The sequence below is a fragment of the Morus notabilis genome, unplaced genomic scaffold, assembly GCF_000414095.1.
Source record: "Morus notabilis unplaced genomic scaffold, ASM41409v2 Scaffold602, whole genome shotgun sequence".
NCBI classification, from domain to species: domain Eukaryota; kingdom Viridiplantae; phylum Streptophyta; class Magnoliopsida; order Rosales; family Moraceae; genus Morus; species Morus notabilis.
Window position 1 is genome coordinate 37,131 of NW_010358894.1, and position 14,379 is coordinate 51,509.

The 14,379-nt window shown below is 35.8% G+C and overlaps 3 protein-coding genes and 1 non-coding gene across 9 annotated transcripts in view; 1 reads left to right on the forward strand and 3 right to left on the reverse strand.

Annotated features, from left to right (window-relative positions):
• LOC21398940 (60S ribosomal protein L23) overlaps positions 1–1,713 on the reverse strand; it is a 3,774-nt gene extending 2,061 nt beyond the window's left edge. The window contains exons 1-4 of the mRNA XM_024162644.1: positions 1,638–1,713; positions 816–1,152; positions 226–267; positions 6–70 (exon numbers count right to left, since the gene is read on the reverse strand). Coding sequence (XP_024018412.1) covers positions 6–70; positions 226–267; positions 816–1,113 — 405 coding nt within the window. The 5' untranslated portion in view covers positions 1,114–1,152; positions 1,638–1,713. The remainder of the gene's footprint in view (positions 1–5; positions 71–225; positions 268–815; positions 1,153–1,637) is intronic.
• On the reverse strand, positions 597–747 carry LOC112090701. Its single transcript, XR_002901773.1, has one exon. It is a non-coding gene; the product is annotated as a small nucleolar RNA snoR137 (small nucleolar RNA).
• A 1,248-nt stretch (positions 1,714–2,961) lies between the features above and the next one.
• Positions 2,962–4,497, forward strand: LOC21398941 (glutathionyl-hydroquinone reductase YqjG). The gene is made up of 3 exons (XM_010093492.2): positions 2,962–3,758; positions 3,940–4,189; positions 4,298–4,497. Exons 1-3 carry the CDS (start codon positions 2,968–2,970, stop codon positions 4,487–4,489), a joined length of 1,233 nt encoding a protein of 410 aa, XP_010091794.2. The 5' UTR covers positions 2,962–2,967; the 3' UTR covers positions 4,490–4,497.
• A 2,196-nt stretch (positions 4,498–6,693) lies between these two features.
• LOC21398942 (probable inactive histone-lysine N-methyltransferase SUVR2) lies at positions 6,694–12,312 on the reverse strand. 6 transcript variants are annotated; one of them, XM_024162630.1, is made up of 11 exons: positions 12,187–12,312; positions 10,975–11,245; positions 10,780–10,878; positions 10,352–10,694; positions 9,670–9,872; positions 8,776–9,465; positions 8,296–8,561; positions 7,825–7,891; positions 7,677–7,727; positions 7,398–7,488; positions 6,694–7,131 (listed from the first exon to the last, which is right to left on the reverse strand). In XM_024162630.1, exons 2-11 carry the CDS (start codon positions 11,188–11,190, stop codon positions 7,121–7,123), a joined length of 2,037 nt encoding a protein of 678 aa, XP_024018398.1. In that variant the 5' UTR covers positions 11,191–11,245; positions 12,187–12,312; the 3' UTR covers positions 6,694–7,120. The 6 variants fall into 6 exon arrangements, with proteins under 6 accessions (XP_024018398.1, XP_024018399.1, XP_024018393.1 ...); XM_024162631.1 differs by having other exon boundaries at positions 10,352–10,691; positions 10,780–10,881; XM_024162625.1 differs by having other exon boundaries at positions 10,780–10,881.
• Between the last annotated feature and the right edge of the window lie 2,067 nt (positions 12,313–14,379).

The following is a 14,379-nucleotide window of genomic DNA, read 5'->3' on the forward strand; positions in this document are numbered from 1 at the left end:
TTGGCGGCACTGGCAATCCTAGGCCACAGGTCTGCGCCCTCTTTCCCGATTGGTCCTGTGATAGCCGATCCTGCAAAAACCAGAAACAAAAATTTATCCTACTGTCCAAAGAAGTTGACAAGAGATAATATGATTACATTATCCACTGTATGTGAAAATGTTAGCATAGGATCCAACCAAATGCATTTGTACGCGTGTAAAACGAAGCAGGATATCAATAATTACCTTTCATTTCGCCCTTTGGGTTCACAATAACCCCCGCATTGTCTGCAAGGACAAAAAAATAGGCTTCAGAAAAACTAAGTTCATACTTCGTAAGAAAACACAATAATCAAGTACTATAAATAATATGACACAGTAACAATAAATCATGTGCATTTCCCACCATCAAATCAACTAAGGAAAATTAAGGTGAACAGACATAGGACTCAGAACTCTGATTCCTTATGCAAAATCCAAATTTAATAATTTAGTGTCACACTTTTAGTTTAAGTATAAAAAATAAAATTAAAAAAAGTGGATAAAATCAGTGGCTACTTGATCCAACCAAATAACAAAACAAAATATAAGCATAGCAAATTTCCAAAATTCTTGGAACATGTACCAGCAGACAGGTAACACAATGCAACAGAGTGAAACATCATGCTGTTAAAAACTGGCACTTTTGAGATTAATATATGCTCCTCACTACCAATGACCAAACCATTTAATCCAATTGGACACTCAAACTAAAGGCACAGAAGCAACATACGGGCAAAAATAAAAAAAGATTCGGATACTCCAAAGATTATAGAGCGTTAAAAAGTGTTTCAGACCTTCAAAGTACATGTAAACCCCATCCTTTCTGCGCCAGGGCTTCCTCTGGCGGACAATGACCGCGGGAAGGACCTTCTTACGGAGATCAGGCTTGCCCTTCTTCACGGTCGCCATGACCATGTCACCAACGCAAGCAGAGGGAAGACGGTTAAGCCTTCCCTTAATCCCCTTAACGGAGATTATGTACAAATTCTTGGCCCCGGTGTTATCCGCACAGTTCACGGTTGCAGCCACTGGAAGACCCAGTGACATTCTGAACTTGTTACCGGCAGAGCCACCTCTACCTCTCTTCGACATCCTGGATCTCTCTCCTCTGCCAAATCAGACGAAATGTACCTGCTTTCAGAATCCCAGAACAGTCTCAGAGAAGCGAAAAATGAAAATAAATAAATTAAAAAAAAAAGAACAAGCTAAAAAGCAAAATCATTAAGCGGGTCCAGAGCTAAAAGTTGCAGATATCAAAAAAATCGTTTGCAAACTATCAAAAAACTCATGATCATTAACCGTTTGTAAAGCTAAAAAGTTGCAGATATCAAACAAAACACCGAAAAATTACGAGATATACTATAATAAAAATGGAAGATTAAGATTAAATAAAGGAGATTCTCACAAAATAAGTTGTTTACAAAACAGCAACAATAATAGCATAAACCCTAGAATCGTTTGAGTTCATCAAAATGTATGCTCTTCATTAATTCTTCCTATTGACTCATAATTCAAAAACTGAATAACCTGACGAAGAAATGAAATACTAAGAACTTCAATGGTGATCAGAGAAATCATATAGGATGTTAGAAAAGAAGAATTTCGAGAGATTTTACCTTGGACCGATTAGGGTTTGCGAAGGACCGCAGAGAAAGAGAGAAGAACAAGCCTCAGTCGGCGCAATGGAAGAAATAAGCGCTTTGGTCGATATAAAGCAGCTGCAAGATGATCGAACGGTCATGATGCGATCTCTGGTAGGTTTTTTTTTTTTTTTTAAAAAAACTCCTAGTTATGACCAAGGTGCATGATAGTTAATATGTGACGCAATTCTTTGCCGTGCGATGTAGTATTTTTAAACGACGCGTCATTTTTAATTAGTAGAACGAACTTTAAACCAAAAACACGTCGTTTTGCACATAAACGACTACCAAGATTTTAGATTGAGCACTAATCAACGTCACTCGCTATAAACAAAACGACTGGAAACTCGTATCGACGAATAATGAAACATACAAGAAATTTAATAGGAAAATATCAGAGCATCTCCATTGCAGCAGTTGAATTAGTGTACAAAATTAAACTTATGAACATTTGATTAAAAACACACTTTATAATGTTATTTTTTTAAGTCTTATCTTTTTTCTAAGACTTGATATTAAATTTTATACCAAATGTAATATATAATATTGTTTACTTATATATTTATTTTTTTTCATTTAATTATTACAACATTTACATTTCAAAGAATCAACAGCCCATTTGGTCCTCCAAATAAAAATAGATATAATGTAGGGAGTTCTGAATATAAGTAGTCATTTTTCTATTTTATTGTCATTTATTATAGCTTTTTAATTTAGTTAAGTTTTATTATTATTATTATTATATCGTTTATCTTAGTCGTTATTTTGTTATCGTTTTTAGGTGAGCAATAACCACTTAATTATTGTATTAAAAAGGACTTTGAATATTTTGATAATTGAATTAGAATTGAGTTTTCTCTCAAATTTAGAGTTTTCTCCTTGTGAGATTTCTTTTAGGTGAATTCAAGAATTCTCCATCTGAATTAGGCCAGCAAAATCCAATTCTATTCATTCTGATTCTTCAAGATAACTTGGTCCTAATATTTTTTTGGAACCGAAATTAAATTATAACAAATTAAAAAAAATACACATTCTCAAAAAAAAAAAAATTAAAATCTTTAAGGAAAAATCTATTTTCTGCCACCAAATAAAACATTGTAATCAATTTGGACTCTATTGCAACAATGTTTTAGAGATTAAATTATCAAAATTAAAAACATTTTGTATTTATTTATGTATCCATTTATTTATTTTTGAAAGGAATAATAACCGTATGTCGAATTTCGACGACCAATATACTAAACAGTAATGTTTATATATGTCCTCGGAATTGTTATACCGACTACGGTCCTCAGCCAAGAAAGAAATGCACTGCTCTACTTCACTCCTCACTTCCCACCTCCCAATCCCACGACCCTCCACCACCACACGACGCCGTTTTAGGCCAACGATGTCTCTCAACAACCAAACCCCATCAGACGTCCCTTCCTCCATCCTCTCCTCAATCACGAAGCTCCTGTGGGGCCCATCCCTCCCTCCGGATTTCCTCATCTCCACCGTCCGCACCGCCTGGCACTCCACGTGGCGCCTCATGATGTCCCAGCTCGCCCCCTCCGACCCCTCCGGCGGTTACTCCCGGCCCGCCTCCAGATTCCGGGCCAACAAACTCCCCCACGGCCCAAGCCCAACCTCTCACAATCCTCATCTTCACCTCTACGTGGGCCTCCCCTGCCCCTGGGCCCACCGCACCCTCGTCGTCCGGGCCCTTAAGGGCCTCGAAGACGCCGTTCCCGTCTCCGTCGCCGCCCCGGGCACTGACGGCTCGTGGGAATTCAAGTTCAACAACGATGTTCGGGCTGCGGATAAGGATATCCTTGTCCCGGGTCCGGATAACGCTAATAAGCGTAGAACTTTGAAGGAAGTTTATGGACTGAGGAAAGGAGGGTATAATGGACGTTCCACGGTGCCAATGCTTTGGGATACCGAGAAAAACGATGTCGTTTGCAACGAGAGTTATGATATCATTCAACTATTCAATTCGGGTCTAAACGGGTTGGCCCAAAACCCGAAATTGGATCTCTCACCGCCAGCTTTGAAGGAAGAGATTGAGAAGTGGAATAATATAATTTACCGGAATGTAAACAACGGAGTTTACAGGTATAATTACAAACCTTGAGACCCATAATCTGATTTCATTTCGACATTTCCCGTTTGGTTTATAACTTTAAACAGAAATTTAAATTTCAGAGGAAAAAAAAAAGTTTAAACTGTGATTCAAACCTGCGGAAAAAAAGGACTTTCCATTTTAATTTAGTAACATTGAAATTGAATTGCGCAGGTGCGGATTTGCTCAGAGCCAAGAGGCGTACGACAAAGCGGTGAATGAGTTGTTTGATACGCTGGACATGTTGGATGTTCACTTTGGGAGTACGAGGTATTTGTGTGGAGATAAACTCACCTTGGCCGATGTTTGCCTGTTCACTACTTTGATTCGGTTCGATCTTGTGTACAATGGCTTGTTCAAGTGCACAAAAAAGAAGTTGATTGAGTACCCAAATCTCCATGCCTATATGCGTGACATTTACCAGGTAAATTTTTTTGCCTGGTTTGGACAACATTGTTAGGTTTCTTATATGTATCTTATTATGCTAATAATAACAAATGAGGGTTGGTTTTGTGTTTTGTGTTTTGAACAGATTCCAAAGGTTGCAGAAACTTGTAATTTTCTGGCGATCATGGATGGATACTACAAAATACTTTTTCCACTGAATCCAGGCAGCATTAGACCTATCATGCCTTCGGGGTGTGAGCATGAAGTCCTCTGCAGACCTCACAACAGGGATTTGCTGTCGTTGACAGATAAAACTGCTGAGATATTTGTGTCGTAGATACATCTCCAACAACTTATATCTTATACATGTATGTACATATGTGCGTGTAATTAATAGTTATGATATATGGAAATTGCTGAATTCTAGTCTTTGGCTTCAATTTCTGCGTCACTCTTAGAACTAGGGCCGACAATATGGGTCACGACACGACTCGAAAACGACACGAATTTTGCAGATTAGGGTTGAGAAAAAAGAGGTTCGGGTTAGAATCAGGTCGACCTAAAATTGACACGAAAAACACTGGTCAATTCGGGTTGGACCCGCTTAACCCGAACACGACACGAAACTCGTAAAAAACTAAAAAATACATATATTTTTCATTTTAAATTTTATCATGATAGTTATACTCAAAATCTTATACTATTATTTGCTTAATTTCAATAGATGTTATTGTAATTTAGTGTGTTATGAATTTTAAGTTATTTCTAATATGTAAAAAACTAAATAAAAGTATACAATTTTCGTGTCAATTTCGGATTCACGGGTTAATTTCGTGTCACGGGTCTTTCGGGTCGTATTGTGTCAACTCATAAAGTGGTCGTGTCGTGTTCGTGTTACGGTTTTTAAAAAATTTCGTGTCACGGGTCGTGTTCGGATTGACTGCAAATTAAAAAAAATGATCAAAATACGACACGAACACGACACGTGACACGAATTACCACCCCTACTTAGAACACCAATTTTAATATATATTTTAATCCAGTCTCTCTATATTTCTGCGTACCAAACCTCTGTCCTCCTTTCCTCTCTATTTTCCTCACCTCTGACATATGCAGCGGCAGAGACACTTGGTGCCGAGTGGGGGCCCCACTCAGTTTTTATATTCTCATACATGCCCCCTAACTTTTACCATTTTTCTTCATTTTATTCTTAGATTTCATTTATAAACAAGTTTACTAATTTTACTCACGAGCAATTGTAATACTTTTATGATATTTTATATTTTTTACTACATCACATATATATTTTATGTTAAATTTACATTTTTTTGGTCTCAACTTGATTTTGGCTATGAAAAAGACCTAAGGCCCGTTCACTTCACAAATTCGAGTTTTGCTACAGTAAAAAGCTCTCACAAACAATCACATCTAACTTTTTTGCTACAGTAAAAAGTTTTCACATAAAATCACATCTCAACTCGAATTACAAACTCGAATCAGCGAAGTGAACAGACCCTTAATATTCTAAATTTTTACAATTCTTGTTCCTAATTCTTTTATTTTATTGACGACATTAATTAGGATCTGTTTTGTAGTTAAATTGAGCGTTGGTCAAGAAAATATAAAAATTGAGCATAATTTTGAAATCAGAAGCTATAAATGTGACAAATATAAAATATAATGCATGGTTTTTTTATCTCATCGAAATGCAAGATATTGAAATGAAAAAGAAATCTATGGTAGAGTATTATTATTGGTAAGCACAATTCTAAACACTAAATTGATTAAAATTACATCAAAATAAAAAAGGTATACAATAACACCTTTTTATATATTAAAAAATTCTACAAGTTTCAACACAAAACCCTACAGTGATGTAGGGCGCGTTTAGAACTCGTTTTAAAATAATTTTATTTTTTGTATTAAAATGAAAATGTTTTCAATCTCAGACTAAAATCATTTCTGAAAATGCGTTTAGTAGTTTTATCAAGAAATTATTTTCAGTGTAAAAAACCATTAATGTCTCTCTTATTATCTCTCTGCTTTGAAAAAGGAGAAAACGAAAATAAAAAATGAAAAACGACTAAAAATCATTTTTTATTTCTCTCATTTTATACTAAACTAAAAAATCATTTTCATTTTCATTTTTTGTCTTTATTGTGCCAAATGCCGTTTTAAAAACGTTTTTATTTTTTTTTCTCAAAAAACATAAAAAATAAAATCGGGATCAATTATAAACACGGATGTAATTTTTTATATAATAAAATTCACAATATGTACTTAATTGTTCTTTAAAAATATTATAATGTAATTTATTATATATATTTTTATGTTATTTATGTTTTAGAAAAAATATAAATATAAATACTGGAGTAAATGTTAGCTCCGTCACTGGATATATGCCTTTCTTTTCTTCCTCTCTTACCAAAACATAGCCTTAAATGAAGAAGATAATGAAAGCCCGAAACTGAAATGACATCAAGTGCAAGGAGAAAACATTTCTTTTTTGCATTTAGGCGGGGATGAAAACAAAAGGCCCCTTATTTGTGTTACTTCGGCTGCAAAAGCATTAGTAGTACGCGAGCTATGTAATGTCGGATAAATGAACTAAATAACATTGTTGTTGACATTAAAATCAAAACAGAAGAACATGGTCCCAATGGTTTGGTTGGACAAAACAGTCGTCCATACAACTTCGAGACCTACGTAGTAACGCAACTGCTGCAAAGGCGGTTTGTCCTATATACATCTATGAACCACTGTACAAAAAACATCCAAGAAAATTACTTTGTTGTTTGGCTATAGACAACCTACCTCTTCGTCAGTTTTCAGTTGGATGGTCAGTCAAAAAACGAAATAAACAAGATGATGTAAGATATTTAAACACTATTTCTTCAAAACGAAAAACTGTCCCAAAAGGTGCGAAAGATCAGATACTTGAAGGCTGTTCACTCGAATTTGAGGTTGTTCACTTGGATCCTGAAATGCATAAAAAGGTGTGTCCCCAGAAGCAGCGAAAACAATTACAAAAACAATACAGGCCAATGCAAATTTAATCCAACAGACAGACTTATCATGTTCGTGTCCATAAAGAAAACAAGCAAACTAATGCCAACAGGAAAGGGAAGGAACAGAATTATAGGACACTAACCATCTCACTTACTGGTTATGAGACATGTTTGTTTGGAGATTTGACGTCACAGCAAAAAATAAAATAAAATAAAGAGGAAGTAAATGACACTTACTACGCTTCATGTTCCGACAGAATTTACTGCCACAACGGCACTGGAATGGCTTAATAGGATTATCATGGTCATCAAAGTCAATGCCGTAATCCTGCAAACACATCATATATAGGACCACTTAGCGGAGGACAACGGACTACAAAGATTCCAATGATTGAACATAAAATGAAGAAGTCCATTTTCAGTTTTAGTACCATGTCATCTCAAGGAGAAAAAAGTCGAAACCCAAGTATGTAATCTGCAAAGAACCAATTACAAAAGTCTACAAAATATACTAACCCAAGTTAGCTCTTCCATGGCATCTATTTTTCTCGTTGCAAAGAAAGCAAGCTGCACAACAGAACAAGTCAAACAACTCATCAAACGGGTTGAAGTAAAGAGTTGAGACCGCCATCACAAACAAAAGACATAACAAAAAGCACCATACATGGTAGTAATGACGATCAGGGGTTTCCACTTCAACTGGGATCTCAACCAAGTTTGCATCCAAACATCTGGAAAAATTCATTTAAAAAAAAAATTATAACGTACTTGAAAACTGAACACCCAGGACGTAGAAAAACATAAAATACAACTGCAACTGGCTTATCTTTGTTCCCCCATGAGGCCACAAATGGCATTTCTTACAATATCTTTTGTTTGAAAAAATTAGCAACAATACTCGACAGGTGATTAACAACAGACAAAACATTATAGACTATTGGAATTTGGAAGAAGGAAAGAGAGAGAAAGAAGGCATCCATCAGTTGCCTGTCTTTTGAAGGTTAAGTTCAGGTATAAAAGCCATAGCCACTTTAAAGCATAAAGCCTCTGGTACAAGCTCCACTTTACCTCTCTGTTCTAACGGTTTTAAAGGCTAAGAAATGAAGGCCATGGTTATCTGACTTTGTAAACGTACCTATGATTAATAAACCTAGCAACATTTCCATAACGTGATGCATCCAAACACACAGCTTTTTCGTTCTTCAAAGCTGTTTTAGAACCCCAGTCAGCATCAAGTAGAGCTATATAGGTGTCTTTCCTACTCTTGTCGCATTGCAAGTTCCTCTCATACAACTCTGCGCTAGTCAGTATTTCTCCAACATACTGGCAGACAAATGAACCTTTTGGCAAATCCTCAAGGGTTCGCAGACCCCATCCTTTTCCATCAGAAGTGAAAAACACCTAAGATATAACGTAATCTAATTAGAGAAGCTGCAGTTAGTTGAGAAAAAAGAATCACAAGAAAAAATAAATTAAAACTAATAACCATACACAAATTCTGGTGCAATTTGAGAACAGGAACAGAAAATATTCTATTACATTTGAATAAAAAAAAGGGAGGGGGGTCAGAAAAATTAATAAAATTCCTTTTGCATCAAATTGTTTAAATCGAAACCTGCAACTTGCGAGTGATGCCTCGCTGCACCACGCGGTTGCCACAGCTTTTATTGCAGCCACATTTACTCCAGCACTCTTTAATAAAATTCCTTTTCAGATGACCTTTGCAAGCTTCCAAACAAACATCGTTTTTTGATTTTTCAAGTGGGCATTCTCCACAAAAGACTTGGCACTGCTTTTGAGGGTCACGAGTCATAGAGATACATGAGTCCAAAAACACATCCGTAAGTTGGCCTGTAGACGTATATGCAAACTCACTGCCAATTGCTTGAGCGCAAGCACAGGGTATAGATGCTGATACACAATCACCAAAGCAAGTTGGACAGCAACTCAAATCCCCGATCCTAGAAAGAGTGATACTAATCTCTGCCTTGTGGAAAACAAGGCTTTGGGAGATATAGTGAAAGGATGGCGGACGCTCGCTATTTATTTCGTTTATCCAGGGAATTCTGACCCCTTCTTCACCTTTAGCTATATCATTAATATCATGACGAGATCTTAAATCATCATGAGCCAGTTCGCAGAGTGGAACAACAGCCAAATCTGTCACATTCGTCAATCCATGGTCTTCTAGTTCCCTGTCTTTATGTTTCACAGCACAACCATTGACGTGAGTTTGTTCACCGTCTATATCTTTCCCACCACAACCGTTTGCAAGAGTCATCTCACTAGCTTGTACGTGATTATCCTGTGATTTGTCAACGGAATCAGTTCCAAGTTCTAAGCAGCTTTCACACACATGTCTCAACAGTTTCACGACAGAAAAATTTGGGTCAACGATTTTGTATGAATGCAGAAATTTTTCCTCCGTCAGTCTTATAACAGCATCTAGTTTAGGCATACGGAAATTGGGCCTTCGAACAGCTGAATTGCAGCTCAGAGAAAGTTTTACCTCTCCTAAGGGTGAGGTTGCAACATCTAAATTAGATGGCGATTCCTCTCGCATGGTTGAAACATTTGTTTCCATTTCCCCGCATGGAGATGGAATACCATCAGCTCTCGTTCCTCCATCCTTGCACTGAAATGAAGATTCCTTACCAATTTCTTTGCTATTTTCATCATTTTCCATCGGCATATCTTTTTCACTCGATAGATCTGTAAAAATTGAATGAGATGGAATCAAAAGAAAGATACAGTTATAACATCCACGAAAAATATGATAAAGCGTTGGCCTCTTATTTTATTGATTGACAATCATTAAAATGCATAATTCTCAGTCAAAGCATTAAATAGGCACCTAAACATTTCAAACAGAACGGAGCAAAAAAGGTTTTAGCACGTGTTCATAAGTTAAAATAAAACAGACTGATTTCAGATAGTAAATCATGTTTCTGAAAACTATGAACGAACCAGATGAGGAAAGACGCAATCAGAAGCAAAATAAATACAACAACAACAACAACAACAACAAGCCTTAATCCCAACTTAATTGGGGTCGGCTATATGGATTTCACTTTTCCACACGGCTCTGTTCAAAATTATACTTTCCTGAAGGCCTAGATCTAGAATGTCTTTCCTAACGACTTCGGTCCATTAATTCTTGGTCTACCCCTCCCTCTCCTAGTATTATATACCTGGATGGATCACTGCAATAGGAACCTCGTACTGACGTATGTCACCCATAATCATGTCATCAATGAATGGCTCGTCTTTAGGCTTAATCAATTGATGGTTAGGAACCGTCTGTTTAGGAAAAAGATCACTTCCCGTTTCAGTTGGCTCTCTCAAGCACACACCGTGAGATGCTCTCTCAGAAATCACTCTCTTCCCTGCAGGTGCCAATGGAGATAATCTTTGTTGCGGAACTGGAGGTTCAGAAATAATTGGTTGCTTGCCCTTATTCTTAGCACCATGCTCTTGTGAAATTGAACAACTTTCATCCCTTGGCTCCGGTGATTCTGTTATGTTTTCAGGCTGCTGCAGAAAACAAGTTTCAAATTGGTTCATCTTTCTCTAGATTAGGTCTATTTAAATCAGTATCAGTATCAAGATAAGTTGAAACCTGATGAACTTCGGCGCCTCTGCGCAACCGTTTCAAGGGCAACCGTTTCAAGGGACGTTCGGGCTCCTGCCCAAGCTCTTCTCCCTCCAAATTGTCTTCCTGCTAATTCATGCAAAAAGGCAAAAATCAGCTTATTTAAGGTATAGAGAAAGAAAAGCACAAAGCAGAAAAAATTCACGAGCTCGAATTACAGACGTTGACATCATTCCCTTTATTCTTCTCTTGATCTACGCTATCATCCTCTTCAAATATCGCATCCGCTAAAGCTCTGTAGCTCTCTTCTTCAATTAGTGCCCAGTTTTTATCATACAATCTTAGAAGCTTCTTCAGTACACGCTTGACTTTAGTTTCCTTGACTCCAAGAGACTTCATAGCCCGAAAGGCTGCTTGAACTCTTGGGTTCGGCGCCATTACTGTTTTCACTTTCCAGTTATTTCAGCTATCAGCTCCCAAGATCGAAAGATACCTACATTTTTCAATGCTGGTCAGAAAAAGCATGACAACGGTTCACGTTACATGATCAAGTAACCAACTTCACAACAGTAAGAATAAAATTGAAAAATGGAAAATAAACCAAAAAAACTCCGTTTCAAAGTTTCGCTGCAAAACTGAAATACACATATGAAAAGAGGAAGCAATATAATTACAAAGGGATAATATTCTTCACAGCAGAAGATTCAAAATTGACAATAAAAATTAAATATAGAACATAAACCCTAGACTTTAGAACAGATTAATCAAACAACCAAGAAGAGCAACGGACCCTTTCATCTGTTTGGAGAGAAAATCTCTAAAAAGCACAGCTAATGGGGAATGAGAACTTAGAATCAACACAATCATGGGAAAATCTTAACTTTTGCAAGCTGCATATGTCAAACAAAAACCCCCAAATACCAAAAAGACATGCAAACCCACAAGAACTAACAACGACATAATGAGGGTCCATACCATAAATTCTCTCTCTCTCTTAAAAATAAAAATAAAATAAAAAACAGAAGGAAGGATATAGAAAATTAAACAAGTGTTCAACATCAATCTCACAAACAAAACACATATGGACCCTTCCAAACCTCAAAATACCAAGAGAAAAAAGAAAACGAGGGAAATCCCACTTAAAAACATATTTCACTTGAAAAGTACGTGCAAGCATTTCCCTGTGAATCGCCCCGATTCTTTCTCATCAACCAAAAATAACCCAAACCGAAAACATTAAAACGACATTCTCAAAGAAATGCGAATAATGTACTTAGCAAAAAACCCTAGAACAGTCCAATTAACAGCACAAGAAAGTACTTTTGGCAACCAAGAGAAAAAAAAAAAAAAAAAAAAAAAAAAAACTGCACAAGAAAGTAGATAGTCAAAAGCGTTTCTTCTTCCGCAAAAAGACCACAAAGAAACGGCGCTGACCAGTAGAAACGGCGCCTGAAACGGGTTTCGGAGATCAAAAATCCGCGAACGATCGGGAAGATTGGTGAGAAAGCTCGCCGGTATAATCTGCATTTGAAAGTGAGTCACGAGGGTTTTGTGTTGGAAATAAAGAGGGATTTTTCGGGGGGGGGAAAGGGTGTGTAATCTTCACATATGCACTTTAAAATGCCAGTTTTTTTATTTTTTATTCATAATTTTTTTAATTAAATAATTATATTAATAAGAATATAAAATTTAGATTTATACGCTCTTAAATATAAATTTTTTATTTTTTCTTTCTTGTCTCGCTTCGTCTCAAGGATTTTGGCCCAAAAGGTATGAAGCCGTTAGCGAGTACAGTAGTGTTGGCATTACAAAAATATAAAATTTATTTTTAAAGTGTATGAGTTTAAATTTTTATCTTTTATTAATAAAAACTTTTTTATTATTATAATTATTTGATTAAAATCTTTTTTATTATTGTAATTATTTGATTAAAAAAATTATAAATTAATAATAAAGAATAAAAATTTTAACTCGTACACTTTTAAAAAGTATTTATCAAGATTATCCATTAAAAAAGTAAATTACATATTTTACCCATATAATTCACCTGATCTAATAATTCTATCTCTTTAAAAAACTCTACCACTTTTGATTTCTTTTTCACATTTTAAAAAGATTTAAGTTGAGTTTAAGTTATAACTTGAGTTGAAGTTGTAACTTAAGTTTGTGTTTGAATGTGCACATTTGAGTTATGATTTGAATTGATAATCTTGTTTGTGTTTGAGTGAGTCAAAATTTTAAGATTACGATCACCGAATCAATTAATTTATATTTAGATAGTATTTTAATAGAAACTTAATGGTGATGAAAAATTTTAATAAGGTATATGGGTGAAATTTTATTCGTCTTTTCGTTGTAAATACATAGAAAAAAAATCATCTCAATCAAAATTAAAACAAAAAAATTATGACATTTTTAAGAATATAAAAAATATTATTCATTAATTTGAGTTCGAATTTATGAACTCGAATTTAAAAGGAAATTTGAACTCGAGTTTAACCTCAAACTCGAGTTCAAACTCGAGTTTAAACTCGAGTGCAAACTCGAATTCAAACTCGAGTTTAAACTCGAGTGCAAACTTAAATTTTACAAAAGAATATAAACTTAAATAAAATTATAATTCGAGTTTAAACTTTTTCTGAGTTTCGTCGTAAAAAAACAACCCTTAAATATCATTTTTTTTATATATCATATTAGGGTTCATTATTTTATTTTCCTATCTCTCTAGCATCTTTTTCTCTCTCCTCTATTGGTGTCTCTCTCTCTTCACTTCCCTTTCCTCTTTCAGCACCTCTTTCTATCCTCCCTCTCTCTCCGCCGATTATCTCTGACGTCATCGTCGCCGGTCTGTTGCAGATTCGGCATCACGGCGTCGAGATCTGTGCAATCGCATGATGGATCTGCGATTATATATCCGTGCGAGACATCCGAGCCCTCATTTCCTTGCTATATGAGTCTCCTCTCACTCAGCTAGACACCACTGTTGTGACGCCGATGCCGAGTCGCAGAGTTGGGCGAGGTAACCTAAGGAAAGGCTCAAGCAGAGTTGTCGTTACTTCAACGACGCGCAGAGAGAAGAGTTCTGTCAAAGGGCCGTCGTCGGCATTTGTCTTCACGAAGTTCAAAATCTGGTTGTGTCGTCGACGGTAGATCTGGCGGAGTTTTTGATCTCGCAGAGGCGTTCGCTTTTACGGAGTTCGAGCTTTGTCCATGTCGCGACCTTGGATTTTACTTTTTGGAATTGCAACCTCCATCCTTATCCGGCGTCCACGCGTGGATTCAGCGGCCATCGTCAACGACCTTCTCAGGTTTAAATCCATATTCATTTGTTTACTTTTGGGTGCGTTTGGAATTGGTTTTAAAATGATTTTGTTTTCTGTATGAAAATGGAAATGAAAACGTTTTCATTTTCGTTTTGAAAATATTTCTGAAAATGTGTTTGGTAGTTTTATTTAGAAATTGATTTCAGTTTAAAAAAAAAAAAAACTGAAACTGCGTTGGGTGGTTTAATTTTTAAAAACATGTAATAATAATTAAAATAATAATATATTAAATATATAATATTATTAAATATATTAAATAAACATGATTATATATATACATGAACTAGAGGAAAAGGGAAGAAGA